A 17,228-nucleotide genomic window follows, 5' to 3' on the forward strand; every position below is an offset into this window, starting at 1 on the left:
GCAATCACCTAGTGTTGTAACTGCAGTATGGTGTCACTGACCCGATGTTCTTTGCTAAAGGGTTACGAGAGGGAACTGCCGCTAGCCACAGGATCATTTCTTTTACTACTGTTACTGCTGCTACTACTACTAGGCGATGATGCGATGCATCCTGTGCATCCTGTTGATGACGGAGTCGGTGAGGTGCAATGAGGTACACGTAGACGCACATGTACCTTGCAAGGTCTACGATTGTAATTACGATGAGTAGGAGGATGAGGCGGCGCTACCAGGTCAGGCCAATGGGAGGAGCCTGGCTGCGGCAATAGCTGCTGCAGGCCACACCCGCTAGCTGGAGAGGTGGTAACTTGTGGCTCAATCCACAGAGGCCAGGCCGGTATGGGGCCACCGACGGCTGCGGCGGACGCAGCTTCTTCCACCACAAGTAGCGGCGCTCTTGCCGCTGAGGTGCATCTCACTGGGCCACGCTTCGTCAAGGCAGGCTTAATTGCCATAGGTAACTGCATCAGAGAATGTTGTGGCTGTGGTGACGAGACCACTGTACAGTAACAAAACTAAGTATATCGTCTGCAGAGTGAGTGAGTGAAGGAGTGATCACCTTCCCCACTCTACATCAAAGGCGAGAGCCTTTCATCAAAAAAGGGTCTTGCTGACTTTGCAGCTCTTCTTCTACAGCCATCTACCATCCACCTAGCCTTCCATGAAGACTATACAGATTTGTTAGAGAAGAAAAAACTATATATTTAAATTTTCTTTTTCCACTTACAGGGCTTCTCAGCTGTTTCATTGGGTGCTGGAGACTGTTGTAGTTGATGAACAGTCTCCGGTGGTCTGTCTGTGGCCTCTAGAAAAGTTGCTGTAAGAACATAAAACATGGTTTTTTAAAAAAAAAGTTACAAAACTACTACTACTACTACTACACAGATTTTTTTCAATACTTACGTGACAGTTTCTTCTTCGTTTTCTCTGCTGGAAGCTGTTCCACAGGGAAAGTTCTCTCTTCCTCTTCCTCCTCCTCCTCCTCCTCCTCCTCCCATCTTTCATCATATACCAGGATAAAATTGTGGAGCCATTGTCATTTTTGTTTGTCGCAGCATGGATACATGATTGATGTTTACAATGTCTGTGTTTATACAGTGTCCGTATGACCAAAATACAGTGTTCTTGTAACATGCATGCGTGTCTGTAGAAATAGACACTGCTACTGACGATTACAGCTGTCGTAAACATTACGCAATAGACTCTCATTCTGGTGCTATGCATTGACAAGAGCTGTTTATGGCATATGAAAATTTGTGCCGGACAAAGCGTCGAACCTTGCTTCCAGCTTATCGAAAGCGGTCGCCATAAACCCTTCGGCAATCCGAGTGTGCCTCCAGGACGGATCAAACTTCGATGCCTCCCGTAGTCACAAATCCTTATGCTCGCACAAGTTGTGATTCCTGCAAAGGAGGGCAATTACCATAAAGTCAGTTTTGCCCACCGAGGCATGGATGTTCAGAATAAAATGTTATTGCGAAGATACAGACGCTGTAGAAACGTGGACATTGTAATTATCAATTTAGTTTAGGAAACCAAAGACTTTTCTCAGACAGGACGCAGCAACTTTATCAGGAAACAGAATCATCTCTAGAAACTGAAACTGTATCTGCTGTACAGCATGGGAGTGTAGTAATGCTTTTGCATTTCAAGTTATAGGTAAATGACTTTAAGGATAGGCTACTTACAAATCTAACGCTCTTTGAAGCTGATGCAGTTATCACTGAGAAAGTACTCTACAGTAAAAATTGCAACAATATGCCGCTGTTTTTCGAAAAAATGTCAATCTTGTGAAGATACTAGTAACTCGCTCTTACGGTAGAAGGAAGCGGAGTTGTGCTCTTTACCAAGCGTAATACCATCGTATGTTTTGACTACTGGATCAACTACTATTTCTATGTACTTTAAGAGCTGAAGTACTGTATACAACTGCTTCACTGCATAATATTTGGTTCCAGTGTTTGGTAATACGCACAGTTCTACTGACCAATCCCTTGGTAACAACCAAAGGAGTACGGTGCAGTGCGTACAGTTGGTGTCAAACCTCTAGAGAAGCGAAGCTGTATTTTTGTGATGAACTCAGCCTTTGTAAGACAGAATCACAAACAACGAGAGTGATTCAAATGGAAAACTTAAAAGTCCCAGAAAATTTCAAAACGTTGTGTGATGCGGTTGATAGGTGGCAGTAACGTTTTCTGACGTTCAGAAAGTGATAGACAGCTGGCAGAAGCGTCCACTACAAGATGGATATCCCACTGTGAACATGCACCGCTATTAAGCAGCGGTCTGGTGAGGACGTCGAGTCAATCGAAATTCATTGGAGAATGACAGCGCAGTACGGTGATTCTTGTTTTTCATTCTAGAAAAGGTACGAGTGGAACAGGAAGTTTAAAAGCGGCTCAAGTTCTGTGGAGTGTGCCCCAAGACCATAGTGAGGGACAAGAACACTGCGTTAGTGGAGCAGCTTTTAAGGGAGAACAGACGAATAACGCTGAATGGAATAGGCAGAGGTTTGAAAATTAGTATTGGTTCATCGCAGAATATAGTTCACAATGTACTGCACTTCAGTCAGGTGTCTGCAAGATAGGTGCCACGTGATTTGACTGTCGAATTCAAAGGCTCTCGCGTCAGTGCCTGTGAAGAATTTTTCCGTCGTTTCCACTTCCAAATTCACGCATTTCTATGTTAAGTGGTTACAGTTGATGGGACTTGTGACTATCAACAGAAACGAAAAGGTCAAACAGGTTATGGTGCTATAGGTCATCAAGGAAACCAAAAAACTTACGGACTCAACTGTCTGCTGGGAAAGATACGCTCATTCTCATCGGAGATGAAAATGGAGGGATTCTGGAGTACTACATGGATAGGTGAGCTACAGTAACCAGCAATTCTTATTCAGGCATCCTGATAGATCAACTTCGCCGTGCAGTCAGGGGTAAACGATGCTGACCTCTGACTTCAGGAGTGTTGCTACAGCATGACAACAACGGACTGCATACAGCCAGTAAGGAAATTAAATTTGAGCAGCGATAGGTAGCCGCGCGGTCTAGGGCGCCTTGCCGTGTTTTGCGCGGCCCCCGTCGTCGGAAGTTCGAATCCTCCCTCGGGCATGGGTGTGTGTGTGTGTTGTATTTAGCGTAAGTTAGTTTAACTTAGATTAAGAAGTGCGTAAGGTTATGGAACGATGACCTCAGCAGTTTCGTCCCGTAAGGCCTAACCACAAATTTCCAAAATTAAATTTGATTGTCTAACACATCCTTCTTTTCACCACATCTCGATTCTAGTGGCTTTCATCTGTTCGGTATATTAAAGGAATCAATGGGAGGCAGGCGTTTCAGAAGTGACAAAGAGGTGAAAATCGCCGTGCACGACTGGTTGCTTATATGGCCAGAAGAATTCTTTCATCGCTGTGTCTATACACTTCCAAAGCGGTGGAATACGTGGATGCAACGTAAGGGAGACTATGCCGAAAATGACACTTGAGTTTTCTGTTCATCGTTTCAATAAACATATTCTAGCACTTCTCAGGTTTTCATTTGAATCACCCTCGTATATCACGGACGCGATTCTCATGCTACATCACATATTCCTCCTACATCGTGTTCGTATTGTCTGCCGTCGCTACGAGGTAAGTATCCTGTGATATGTTAGCTGACGTGCGACATGAATATTTTAATAATTCATAGAATACGTTACTTTTATGTAGGGAGCCTACTATTGTCGGTATTTTATTTATATTGATAACGGTCTTGCGTTGACACACAACAAATAAATGTTTCAAGTGTGAGACTAAAATTTTAAACTTAATTGTCACTTTCGATCAGTCTGGTGGAAAAGAAAAATGAGAAGTTTCCATAATTTATCGCCATCGACGAATTACGTTTGTTTCCTATTATATAACTCAGATGGGACCACTTGCAAAAGGACCTAAATAAATCATCCACAAAATGCTGCAGTGGGTCTTCATAATTCAGAACTTACTTCCGCCACTGCAATTTGTAAGATTTTGCAATGACATAGACGTATTTATATATAAATGACAGCCTCAGCGCCAGTGACAGAGGAGAGTCAGTAAACTACAGAGGCGGTGGGTCGACTTTCTTCAGCTCTGTATCTCACCATGGTTAGCTGACAAGGACAGTTGTTTTGTCAGAGTAGAGTATTCAGACAGAAAGTACAGTAATCACCAAAATATATTAGGTACTCGCTGTTATATTGCTCTGATAAAAGATTCAAATATCGCTAAAATGAACGATAATTTGTCCTGGACAGCCAGTGGCAAATCTGTTCTAATGCTCAACATCCGCCACTTGTGGCTGTTGGGAATTTGGGAACTGGGTGAAACCAGCGTGTTCACATTACAGTCAATGATCGCATTCGGGATGGGCGCTTTCATTGTAGTGGATCGTGCTGTAGCTGTTTACTTCATCTGGGGGAACTTTGAGCTAACCACGCTTGTTCTGCTCATTACTTTCACCGGTGGCAGTGGAGTCGTGAAAATGGCTGTCTTTGCCTACAACAGACGGCAGTACCACTCCCTGGCTAACCAGCTAGACGAGCTGCTGTCCCTCCAACGTGGGTCCTGCTCAGAGGACCCTAACTTGGCAGCCATTTCAGCATCATCCCGTCGGAAAGCTGCGCGCCTCACGAAGGGGCTGCTACTGCTCATGCTGTCGCAGACTCTCTTGTGGATGTCGGTGCCGCTCGTAGCCTACCCAGAGGAGAGCCGTCTGCCATTTGTTCAGCACCAGTGGGACCACAACAACAACTTTTATGGGATCTCCTATATCGTACAATGCCTGTCGGCTGTCTGGGTGAGTCAGATAAGCTTGGGTGTGGACTGCCTGTTCGCATCCGTCATGATTATTGTGGCTGCCCAGCTGGAGATCCTCGTACACCGTCTCTTGGACGTCAGAAACGACGCGGACAGAGTGTACAAGGAGACAGCCGTTTTGGAGAAGAAGGAAGTTGACAGCAAATTTGATCAAAACATGTACGACGAGTTGCGCGTTTGTATCAAAACTCACCAAGATATCCTCAGGTAAGCCACACTGCACGATATCTGATTGCAAACACATATTAATAGGTATTTTTTCTCCGCTTACGAAACAAGTTGAAATTTTTCTTTAACTATTATATTGATAATTAAATGTTGCAACAAATAGTTTGCCATCTTCAAACATCATGTTCTGGCTCCGTCACTATTGTTCTCGTTGTTGCACATTGATACCAACTTATTCTATCTCTGTCGTTCCTTAATTAATTCTGTGTTATTATTAATATCGTTACTATTAATAGCTTCTTGGAGAAGTCGTGCGTCTGTGGAACTAAGTGAACACCTATTGGATTTCGTGCTATACACATTCAGTAGTTCTATAGACGCACTACATCTCAAAGAATATCGTAACAATAATACTCGTTTACGTTGTACTGTGCTCGAAAGCAAATCGATATTGGTCAATAACGAATTGTAGTATCATCTTGAGTTGAAATAGCTCATATCTAAATTCTGTTCCATGACAATATTTATCACGTTCCGAAGGCTTAAATCTTGTTACATATTATTCCATAGCCAAATTTTACTAAGTTATAGACATGATGTACACTAGCAACATGCAGATAAGCTGTAATACATTTAAATTTATTCGTCTGGAAATGTCCGACACGTGTACTCTACCTCCACAACCCACACAGTTAAATTGTCTCTGGCGCTCAGTAGGTAGATTACTGAATGAAAATTAGTAAGTTTTCGCCACGTCAGTAAGAAAACTGACTAGGTGAATCACACTGATTATTGCTGAAATGATATTACACGTGTTTTAACATCTGTAACTCTCAGAATTGTAACGGATTCTTCTACAGATTATTCGCGGACACTTCATATTAAATGCTTTTTACTATCCAGTCCTACAAGTCACACAGTTTGGTATAGAACACTGTAGCTTCACCTTTACGTTCTATGTACATTGACCGTATACAAGCACATGTACAAAGTAGCTTGTATATTTCATTTAATTATTTAATCGCTTGGCTGGGGCCCCCCGTCGGACAGACCGTTCGCCGGGTGCCGGTCTTTCAAATTTACGCCACTTCGGCGACCTGCAGTCGATGAGAGTGATAGGATGATGATGACGACAGCACAACACCCAGTCCCTGGGCGGAGAAAATTCCCCGACCCAGCTGGTAACAGAACCCGGGTCCAGAGAATTGACAATCCGTCACGCTGGCCATTCAGCTACCAGGGACGGACGCTTATATATTAATTGATAGCCAAAACTATATTCGTCTAAAACGAAACCATTTTTTTAGAGTTTTACGGCTTCATGCGTACATTATTGCACTCTTTTGTGTGCATTTATATAAGCGTTAGTGATCTGCTGCAGCTTTTCTCGTGTGCCACTGAGTAAGTGTGACCGGATGACATGTCTACCGTAGCATTAATAAATTATAGATACAGATCATCAGTCTATCTCATAGTGAAAACAGTGTCAAAATCCCTACAACAGCTCTCGCGATTAGTCTTCACATATAGACAGCAAAACGCGACAGGGGACTTTATAATATGCACCACCGCTTCCCACCTGTTCTTACGCGTAGAACTATTCCGCCGGAAGAAATATAATTGCACATCCTTTCATAGGTTTCGAATTCACTCAAAATTTATTACTGCAACGGTGCATATGGAGTAGACAAAATGATTACATTTATGGATCAATAGCACAAGCGGTTCTGAGTTATGAAGTACTGACCCATGTTGGAACACCCATATTAGCACGTGGTGTAGCCTGCACGGACGGTAATGCACGATCTGACTTTGGTATCCAGTCGATCGTAGAGACGGCAAGTACTGTCCCAGGGGACGTTCACGCCCGCTGGACTTGTTCACGTAATTCTCTAATAGTTGTTTGTTGACAAGTCACACGAGTCACTTGTCATTCTAGCATATCCAACACGTTCTCGATTAGAGACAAGCCCGGAGATCATGGTGGCCAGGGAAGGTGCTGCATGACTTGCAGGACACGTATTCATAGGCGATGTGTGAGCGATCATTATCTTGTTGGAACGACACATCCCCTCCTTTTGTATGAATGGCAAAAGAAAACGTTCAGTAACATTCTGCATGTACCGAACGTTGTTTAGCGTCCCCTCCGGAAACGACAAAATTGAACGGGAGTTCTGGCTTATCGCACCCCAGGACATGACGCCAGGAGGTGGGGCCAGTGTGTCTTGGACGAATGTAGTAGGACGAAGGTAGTAGGATTAATCCACTAAATTACAGGCCCATATCGTTAACGTCGATATGTAGCAGGATTTTAGAACATTATGAAATACCTCGAAGAAAACTGTCTATTGTCACACAGTCACATTGGGTTTAGAAAACATCGTTCGTGTGAAACACATCTAGCTCTTTATTCACATGAAGTGTTGAGAGTTATTGACAAGGGATTTCAGATCGTTTCCGAATTTCTAGATTTCCGGAAGACTTTTGACACTGTACCACACAAGCGGCTCGTAGTGAAATTGCGCGCTTATGGAATATCGTCTCAGTTATGTGATTGGATTTGTAATTTCCGTCAGAGAGGTCACACTTCGTAGTCATCGAGTACAACTGAAGTGATTTCTGGCGTTCTCCAAGGTAGTCTTATAGGCCCTTTGCTGTTCCTTATCTACACTCCTGGAAATGGAAAAAAGAACACATTGACACCGGTGTGTCAGACCCACCATACTTGCTCCGGACACTGCGAGAGGGCTGTACAAGCAATCTTCACACGCACGGCACAGCGGACACACCAGGAACCGCGGTGTTGGCCGTCGAATGGCGCTAGCTGCACAGCATTTCTGCACCGCCGCCGTCAGTGTCAGCCAGTTTGCCGTGGCATACGGAGCTCCATCGCAGTCTTTAACACTGATAGCATGCCGCGACAGCGTGGACGTGAACCGTATGTGCAGTTGACGGACTTTGAGCGAGGGCGTATAGTGGGCATGCGGGAGGCCGGGTGGACGTACCGCCGAATTGCTCAACACGTGGGGCGTGAGGTCTCCACAGTACATCGATGTTGTCGCCAGTGGTCGGCGGAAGGTGCACGTGCCCGTCGACCTGGGACCGGACCGCAGCGACGCACGGATGCACGCCAAGACCGTAGGATCCTACGCAGTGCCGTAGGGGACCGCACCGCCACTTCCCAGCAAATTAGGGACACTGTTGCTCCTGGGGTATCGGCGAGGACCATTCGCAACCGTCTCCATGAAGCTGGGCTACGGTCCCGCACACCGTTAGGCCGTCTTCCGCTCACGCCCCAACATCGTGCAGCCCGCCTCCAGTGGTGTCGCGACAGGCGTGAATGGAGGGACGAATGGAGACGTGTCGTCTTCAGCGACGAGAGTCGCTTCTGCCTTGGTGCCAATGATGGTCGTATGCGTGTTTGGCGCCGTGCAGGTGAGCGCCACAATCAGGACTGCATACGACCGAGGCACACAGGGCCAACACCCGGCATCATGGTGTGGGGAGCGATCTCCTACACTGGTCGTACACCACTGGTGATCGTCGAGGGGACACTGAATATTGCACGGTACATCCAAACCGTCATCGAACCCATCGTTCTACCATTCCTAGACCGGCAAGGGAACTTGCTGTTCCAACAGGACAATGCACGTCCGCATGTATCCCGTGCCACCCAACGTGCTCTAGAAGGTGTAAGTCAACTACCCTGGCCAGCAAGATCTCCGGATCTGTCCCCCATTGAGCATGTTTGGGACTGGATGAAGCGTCGTCTCACGCGGTCTGCACGTCCAGCCCGAACGCTGGTCCAACTGAGGCGCCAGGTGGAAATGGCATGGCAAGCCGTTCCACAGGACTACATCCAGCATCTCTACGATCGTCTCCATGGGAGAATAGCAGCCTGCATTGCTGCGAAAGGTGGATGTACACTGTACTAGTGCCGACATTGTGCATGCTCTGTTGCCTGTGTCTATGTGGCTGTGGTTCTGTCAGTGTGATCATGTGATGTATCTGACCCCAGGAATGTGTCAATAAAGTTTCCCCTTCCTGGGACAATGATTTCACGGTGTTCTTATTTCAATTTCCAGGAGTGTATATAAACGATTTTGGAGACAATCGGAGCAGCCGTCTTCGGTTGTTTGCAGATGACGCTGTCGTTTATCGACTAATAAAGTCATCAGAAGATCAAAACAGACTGAAAAACCTTTCAGAAAAGATATCTGAATGGTGCGAAAAGTGGCAGTTGACCCTAAATAACGAAACGTGTGAGGTCATCCGCATGAGTGCTAAATGGAACTCGTTAAACTTAGGTTACACGATAAATCAGTCTAATCTAAGAGCCGTAAATTCCACTAAATATCTAGCTATTACAATTACGAACAACTTAAATTGGACGGAACACATAGAAAATGTTGTAGGGAAGGCTAACCAAAGACTGCGTTTTATTGGCAGGACACTTAGAAAATGTAACAGACCTACCAAGGAGACTGCCTACACTACACTTGTCCGTCCTCTTTTAGAATACCGCTGCGCGGTGTGGGATTGTTACTAGATAGGACTGACGGAGTACGTCGGAAATGTTCAAAGAAAGGTAGCAGGTTTTGTATTATGGCGAAACATGGGACAGAGTGTCACATAAATGATACAGGATTTGGGCTGGAAATCATTAAAAGAAGCGTTTTTCGTTGCGACGGAATCTTCTCACAAAATTACAATCACCAACTTTCTCCTCCGAATGCGAAGATATTTTGCTGACGCCGACCTATATAGGGAGGAACGATCACCATGATGTAATAAGGGAAATCAGAGCTCGTACGGAATGATATAGGTGTTCATTCTTTCCGCGCGCTATACGAGATTGGAATAATAGAGAATTGTGAAGATGGTTCGATGAACCCTCTGTCAGGTACTTCAGTGTGACATGCAGAGTAACCATGAAGATGTAGATGAAGCACTCTACGAGCCAGCGTCCACGTGATCTACGTCGTAAGCGCAAACGACCATCCCTTGCGTACAGCCAGAATCCGTTTTCATCGCTGAAGGCCACTGCGCACCATTCCAAGTGACTCTCGGACGGCGCCAGCCGAGCCGTGCATGTCGGTGCCGTGGCGTGAGTGGAAGATGGGCTAGAGGGGTGGGTTCAAAAATGGCCCTGAGCACCACGGGGTTTAACATCTGAGGTCATCACTCCCCTAGAACTTAGAACTAGTTAAACCTAACTAACCTAAGGACATCACACACATCCATGCCCGCGGCAGGATTCGAACCTGCGACCGTAGCGGTCGCGCGGTTCCAGACTGAAGCGCCTACAACTGCTCGGCCACAGAGGGGTGGCTGCCCGTAGTCCCACTGCTAATAACCGGTTTACAACTGCTTCTGTTCACGCGTCTGGCCTCACAGGCTGTGGTAGCTGTACGATCTGGCAATGATGCCCATACGATACGACGATCCTGGCGGGCGTCTGTGGTGGGTGGGCGTTCACAACCTCTTCTACGGACGTGAGAAAGTTCACCTGACCTCTGATACCAGCACTGTTGCACAACTCACGCAGCACGTCCAACTTCAGTGGCAGTTCTCCCAAAGAACCGTCTAGAGACTCGGAAGGTCAGACTCCACAGTTCGATGTCTTTCAAATTTGCTGACTTGGCTGCCTGCTTGATTCACACGTTTGCACCAAACTAGTCGTTCTGTCAGTGAGCATTCCCTGTTAAAGGGTAGACACACATGGCGCTCTGATAGCTATGCCACTACACTATCTATTGGCGGGCGACGTTGAAATCATTATCACTACATCCACTGCGTCCCAGGCATATGCGGTCATCGGATTAAAATCGACGTCGTATTTCTCGGAGTACTAATTTTTTTCGGCAGTGTATTAGTCTGCCGTAGCGGCAATTTCGTTTAAGGGGCTCTACGTAGAGCTATAAAAATCTGTCAGTGAACAAATTGAGGTATCTCAATATCATGGCTTTCATATAACTTAAACGATTTAAGCAGCACGGACCGCTTGCCTGCTGGCTGCTGTGCCGGAAAGCGTGAGCACTCTGCCAGACGGCAAACCATTAAGTGTGTGATTCTTTCATCAAAGGCACGGCGGTCGATCATTTGTCGACAGGGAAGACTGCGCCACTGCATCGCATGTATCAAAATCTGTACAGTAGTATCTGAGAGAAGCCTTCATATGCAGACAGGAAAAGGTACTCAGGGACTGTTATTCACCGTAGCTCAGTAGATATGCATCAAATATTTATACATACACCAACCTCCCTCGTTAATCAATGTATCTATTCGTGAAACCGTATCGAAAACTCTACTAGGTCCTGCAATTAGCCTCCAAGTATAGGTAGAAAAGGGCTGCGTGGAACTTAGATTTATAACAAATATAGATGGAGGATTTTCGTATAAATACTTTCACGTGGCTTGTTGTCCTGTCGTAAGTGTTCTGGTTCGACGTCAAATCGACGAATTGCCTGTCCATAGCCATTTATCCAACAGACTAAATGGAATCCAAAACACGTTTTGTTTGTGATGAATCTCTATATTATTGAGAGGTGGTTGCTACATAAAAGACAGATAAGAAATTCGTTTCCTACCTAAGATTCGTTCCGTGATGTCTCCGTTATCAAGCAAGCACTTTACCACAGCCCGTTTCCTTTCCTTTTCTTTTTTCTTGTGGGAGGTTGGGGGGGGTGGGGGGGGGGGGTCGGGCTGGGGAACCTCCTTCCTCCTTCCTGACTCAACAATCTTGAAATGAAAATAAATTCTTTGGGATTGCTTTGCCATGAAATGTTTTATTCGCCAGAATTAGATGGAGCATTTTCTACTGTACATCTTCTAATCCTTCATGTAATACAAGTAAATGTCATCCTCTTGATTTAAAAAATTTGTGGGAAATAATTACGCACTATAAAATGAAGAGGATTGCTTTTCTTTCTTGTGCCATCTAGTTTTTTAATTAATGCTCAACTCTGCTACATTCAATCGTGGTGATTAACTTATCCATGTTCTTCTGAACATTATTGTTATCCAAATGATTGAGGAAAACAAAATGACATGTAACCATAACGGTACACTGTTCCACAATGCAACAAAATGGTGATTCTACCTTACGTATTGTGTATTTAAAAAAATTTACATGTGTATCCTTACATTTTTTCGTGTCGGATAATTTTTGATACTGCGTGGTAAGATACAGCAAAATTTCTTCCTTACATTTGGCATCTCCTGTCAGGATCCAATGAATCGATTGTAGCTTGTAGCAACTGTTGGCACTCCTTTTCGTTTTCGGGTGTGCAACTTCAACTTCACCTGTGTATAAAAAGTCTGCTGGTGTGATACTTCGGTGCTATCTTAAATATCGAATCTAACTTACGCTTAATAGTTTGCCAGACGTCCTACACTTTAACGCAAATTAATCTGAGTTCCTCGGTATCCATTCAGCCACAAGAAGCATACAGAGAGGACCCTGTTAGGTTGATGGAGTGAAATTTGGAGTTGGGAGGTGTTTTTCTGTTCACAGCCTTGTACCAAGACGCTTTCAAATGCGAAGCTAAGTTCCAGTACAAATGTTTTTTCCAGATATTCTTCCTGTCGTAGTGAGGGTATTTCTGCTCTGTCACATTCCTGTTCTTGTCCTCTATTAATTTCAACCTTAAAGTTTTGCCATACTTTTAGCAGCGAGTGTCATTTGGATACAACTAAATTCTATTAAAAATTACTTGAAATGAGAAAAACGGTTTGGAATGTGCTGCACATGTAAGGTCGTATTCACATTAACAGGAGTGATCTCATTCAGTAAACGGGCCGTTAAACTATTGGGCTTGAAGATGTTACTCAAGTATACAATTACGATTTAACACTGACGTCAGTGAGCTATAACCCTCTGTTTTCTACAGAAAGAGATAAGCTGCCGAATTTTACTCTGAAATTATTGCCGCAGCTCATGTAGCGTCATAATGCTGACATTATTGTTGTATCTATGTCCTTTGGTATTGGCAACAACTGGGCCACATAGTTCATTTATGATATTATGTGTGTATTTGCAAGTCCTGCTCTCTGAACATCGTGCAGGTTTCTGAAGCTGTGTGCCTGGACTGCAACATGCATGCTCCTTATGATGTTCTTGTACCTGGCCGAGTTGGTGTGTGTTATGTTACACCTATACTCGATTACTAATGTATGCGTGAGGGAAACCACTTTTGTTTCCTGAGTGTTTTGCCCGAGAAGTCATCACCCTACATTCATTATCCTTCATTTTGCCTACTTCAGTTTTGCACCTGACCCTATTTCGTATGTGCGTATAATGTGTATTGCGACCTGTATGTCGTTTTCGTTTGTTACCACAAACCTACATCTTGGGCGTATGCCTTGCAGACTCGCCCGTGTAATCCTCGAAGCTTTTGCTGCAGAGTGACGAGCAAAGGTTCAGTAGCGATGTAGGGAACACAAGGCCATCGACATCGGGCAGCAATGCACCACTGAACTATTCAAATCAAAACTCCTCGACAACTGACCGTTGATCGTAATTCTTGATGACTCGTTCTTAAGTATTGTAGAGAAAATCTCAAGGCGCTCTTTGTCTCAAGGAGATATCGATGGTTGACCATCTCAAAAGTCTTTTCAGAGTCTAGTGACTTCGTGCAATGATACGGGTCATTACTTTGTAATCACTGCTAATCACTATGATGAGTCGTAGGCTTCCAAGAGACACTAAGTGGGTGTCGTGGAATGAGTACAACCGTTCCTTTCATGAAATCTTCCTGGATTTCGAGTAAAATCTCAGTTCATTATATATTTGTAACAATTTCCGTGTCAGTGAGGCCTAGAAGACCTGGCTCTGAGCACTATGGCACTTAACATCTGTGGTCATCAGTCCCCTAGAACTTAGAACTATTTAAACCTAACTAACCTAAGGACATCACACACATCCATGCCCGAGGCAGGATTCGAACCTGCGACCTTAGCAGCAGCGCGGTTCCGTACTGAAGCGCCTAGAACCGCTCGGCCGCCGCAGCCGGCTCAACAGCTTTCTGGCGTTCCATAGTTAATGTTGGTATGTAAGTAGCATAGTCGGAAAAGCTTACGGGCCACACCTCGGTTGGAAGCGCTCTTTTTTTCAAGATGCTAGGCACGTAGATCTTCTGTAAGTGGCTCACTGAAGTGTTCGTAATGAAAATAAAGTCAGGCACGTCGACGTTTTTAATCACCCACTTATCATATAGTCTAAACTCTTTGACTATGTATGCTATCTCAATGGACGCGTTAAAACTGGAGTTTCGATCTTTGGGATTTAAAACATGGTTGAAGTCTCCCGCAATTATGATACTGTCATGGCGCACACCAAACAGATGAGCAATTTCCTGTTTGAGAAACTGATATGTTGCGTCGGGTACCGCTTCCTTGCGGTGCGTAGATATTGATAATACTCGTGTTACGGAATCTGCAAGCAACTCCTCTACTACTAGGAAGTTTTCCAACGTCATTAACGACAATTCCTTCTTTCGTTAGTATTGCTGACCCTAGTCACTTCAATTCCCAGAGTTAAAAATAGCATTATACCCATTTACTCTTGAACCAAAGCATGGTCGATATTGTTTGCATATAAAAAATCGTTCAGGCTATTTAACTTACGTGAAATGAAAATACCACTTAGATTCAAGTTTGCAGTTCGGTAGGCTTGAAGAAGGGGCTTATAATTTTTTGAGCATTGTTGATGCCAGTCATGCTTTGCCAGATTTAATATGTATCTAACATACAATGACTTCCCATTGTCTCTTCCTTTAGCGTCAATCATTCACTGTCCTACAGACCCTTAGTAGAGTCAATCTTTGGTTCGTCCATAGGTGTTGGTATTTCGTTCATGTGGAGAAGATGCAGCTAGCTGCCGCTTAGAAACGCCTTGTTTCCTATGAATGAGACGCTCTGTTGCCTCAGTAGATGGTGGTTTTGGACACAGGTTTCCTTCTGCACTTCATTTTTCCCTGGAACTGTGTAAAGGCTCTAGCGTTTTCCGGTACACAAGAGAAAGATAAACTGCCGATGGAAACCTGTGTCCATTACCGTCATCCACCAAGGCAACAGTCTATCGCACAGGAGAAAACCGAGCGAGGTGGCGCATTCGTAAGCACACTGGAGTCGCTTTCGGGAGGACGACGGTCCAAACCCACTTCACGTCATCCAGATTTAGGTATTCCGTGATTTCCCTAAATCGCTTCAAGCAAATGCCGGGATGGTTCCATTGAAAGGGCACGGCCGATTCCTTCCCATTCCTCCCCTAATCCGAGCTTGAGCTCCGTCTCTAATGATCTAGATGTCGACGGGATGTTAAACTCTAATGTCCTCCTGCAACTCCTCACAGGAGTAATTGCTTGTCCACGCAGCAGCGAGCTTCATCTTCTCCACTAGCAGTCAAGGCAGTCAGTCGCGGTCACTGTATAACAAGCAACAGAAGTTCCTCCTACGATCCATTAGCGTAGAAAGGCACGTCTACTGTCGAAGGGGTGGCTTAGTGCCAGGCTGTGATACACTGTGTACCCCCTTGTGTCGTAACACCACCAGGCGGTCCATATGCTGAGGTCAAGACGTAGCACTGCTGTCACCAGCGAGCAGACACGCCTTCTAATCATTGACAGTGAGTGACATTGAGGTCACACGATACACAGCCTTAGCCCGCCTTTGGTTGAAATTTTGTTTGTTTATGATACGTATAAAATTTCGATGTAAGGCCCACGAACTTGCCTTTGCGTACCCCTGCATACAATAGCAATCCCCACTGAAAATCCTGTGTTCGAAAAAGAATAGCATGTCAACTTCAGCCGACTGTTAGATGCTGACACATGTTCCTTTATCAGCTATGTCCCACGAAAGCCCTGATGTGGTGTAATAGAAGGCTGTGTCCGGTATGTACACTCCTGGAAATGGAAAAAAGAACACATTGACACCGGTGTGTCAGACCCACCATACTTGCTCCGGACACTGCGAGAGGGCTGTACAAGCAATGATCACGCGCACGGCACAGCGGACACACCAGGAACCGCGGTGTTGGCCGTCGAATGGCGCTAGCTGCGCAGCATTTGTGCACCGCCGCCGTCAGTGTCAGCCAGTTTGCCGTGGCATACGGAGCTCCATCGCAGTCTTTAACACTGGTAGCATGCCGCGACAGCGTGGACGTGAACCGTATGTGCAGTTGACGGACTTTGAGCGAGGGCGTATAGTGGGCATGCGGGAGGCCGGGTGGACGTACCGCCGAATTGCTCAACACGTGGGGCGTGAGGTCTCCACAGTACATCGATGTTGTCGCCAGTGGTCGGCGGAAGGTGCACGTGCCCGTCGACCTGGGACCGGACCGCAGCGACGCACGGATGCACGCCAAGACCGTAGGATCCTACGCAGTGCCGTAGGGGACCGCACCGCCACTTCCCAGCAAATTAGGGACACTGTTGCTCCTGGGGTATCGGCGAGGACCATTCGCAACCGTCTCCATGAAGCTGGGCTACTGTCCCGCACACCGTTAGGCCGTCTTCCGCTCACGCCCCAACATCGTGCAGCCCGCCTCCAGTGGTGTCGCGACAGGCGTGAATGGAGGGACGAATGGAGACGTGTCGTCTTCAGCGATGGGAGTCGCTTCTGCCTTGGTGCCAATGATGGTCGTATGCGTGTTTGGCGCCGTGCAGGTGAGCGCCACAATCAGGACTGCATACGACCGAGGCACACAGGGCCAACACCCGGCATCATGGTGTGGGGAGCGATCTCCTACACTGGCCGTACACCACTGGTGATCGTCGAGGGGACACTGAATAGTGCACGGTACATCCAAACCGTCATCGAACCCATCGTTCTACCATTCCTAGACCGGCAAGGGAACTTGCTGTTCCAACAGGACAATGCACGTCCGCATGTATCCTGTGCCACCCAACGTGCTCTAGAAGGTGTAAGTCAACTACCCTGGCCAGCAAGATCTCCAGATCTGTCCCCCATTGAGCATGTTTGGGACTGGATGAAGCGTCGTCTCACGCGGTCTGCACGTCCAGCACGAACGCTGGTCCAACTGAGGCGCCAGGTGGAAATGGCATGGCAAGCCGTTCCATAGGACTACATCCAGCATCTCTACGATCGTCTCCATGGGAGAATAGCAGCCTGCATTGCTGCGAAAGGTGGATATACACTGTACTAGTGCCGACATTGTGCAGGC

At 46.0% G+C, this 17,228-nt stretch overlaps 1 protein-coding gene across 1 annotated transcript in view; it reads left to right on the forward strand.

Annotated features, from left to right (window-relative positions):
- The first annotated feature begins 378 nt into the window (after window positions 1–378).
- Window positions 379–17,228, forward strand: part of LOC126204124 (odorant receptor Or1-like) — a 37,436-nt gene continuing 20,586 nt past the window's right edge. Inside the window, exons 1-2 of the mRNA XM_049938538.1 lie at window positions 379–496; window positions 4,312–5,080. Coding sequence (XP_049794495.1) covers window positions 379–496; window positions 4,312–5,080 — 887 coding nt within the window. The remainder of the gene's footprint in view (window positions 497–4,311; window positions 5,081–17,228) is intronic.

The sequence above is a fragment of the Schistocerca nitens genome, chromosome 9 (genome assembly GCF_023898315.1).
Source record: "Schistocerca nitens isolate TAMUIC-IGC-003100 chromosome 9, iqSchNite1.1, whole genome shotgun sequence".
NCBI classification, from domain to species: Eukaryota; Metazoa; Arthropoda; class Insecta; order Orthoptera; family Acrididae; genus Schistocerca; species Schistocerca nitens.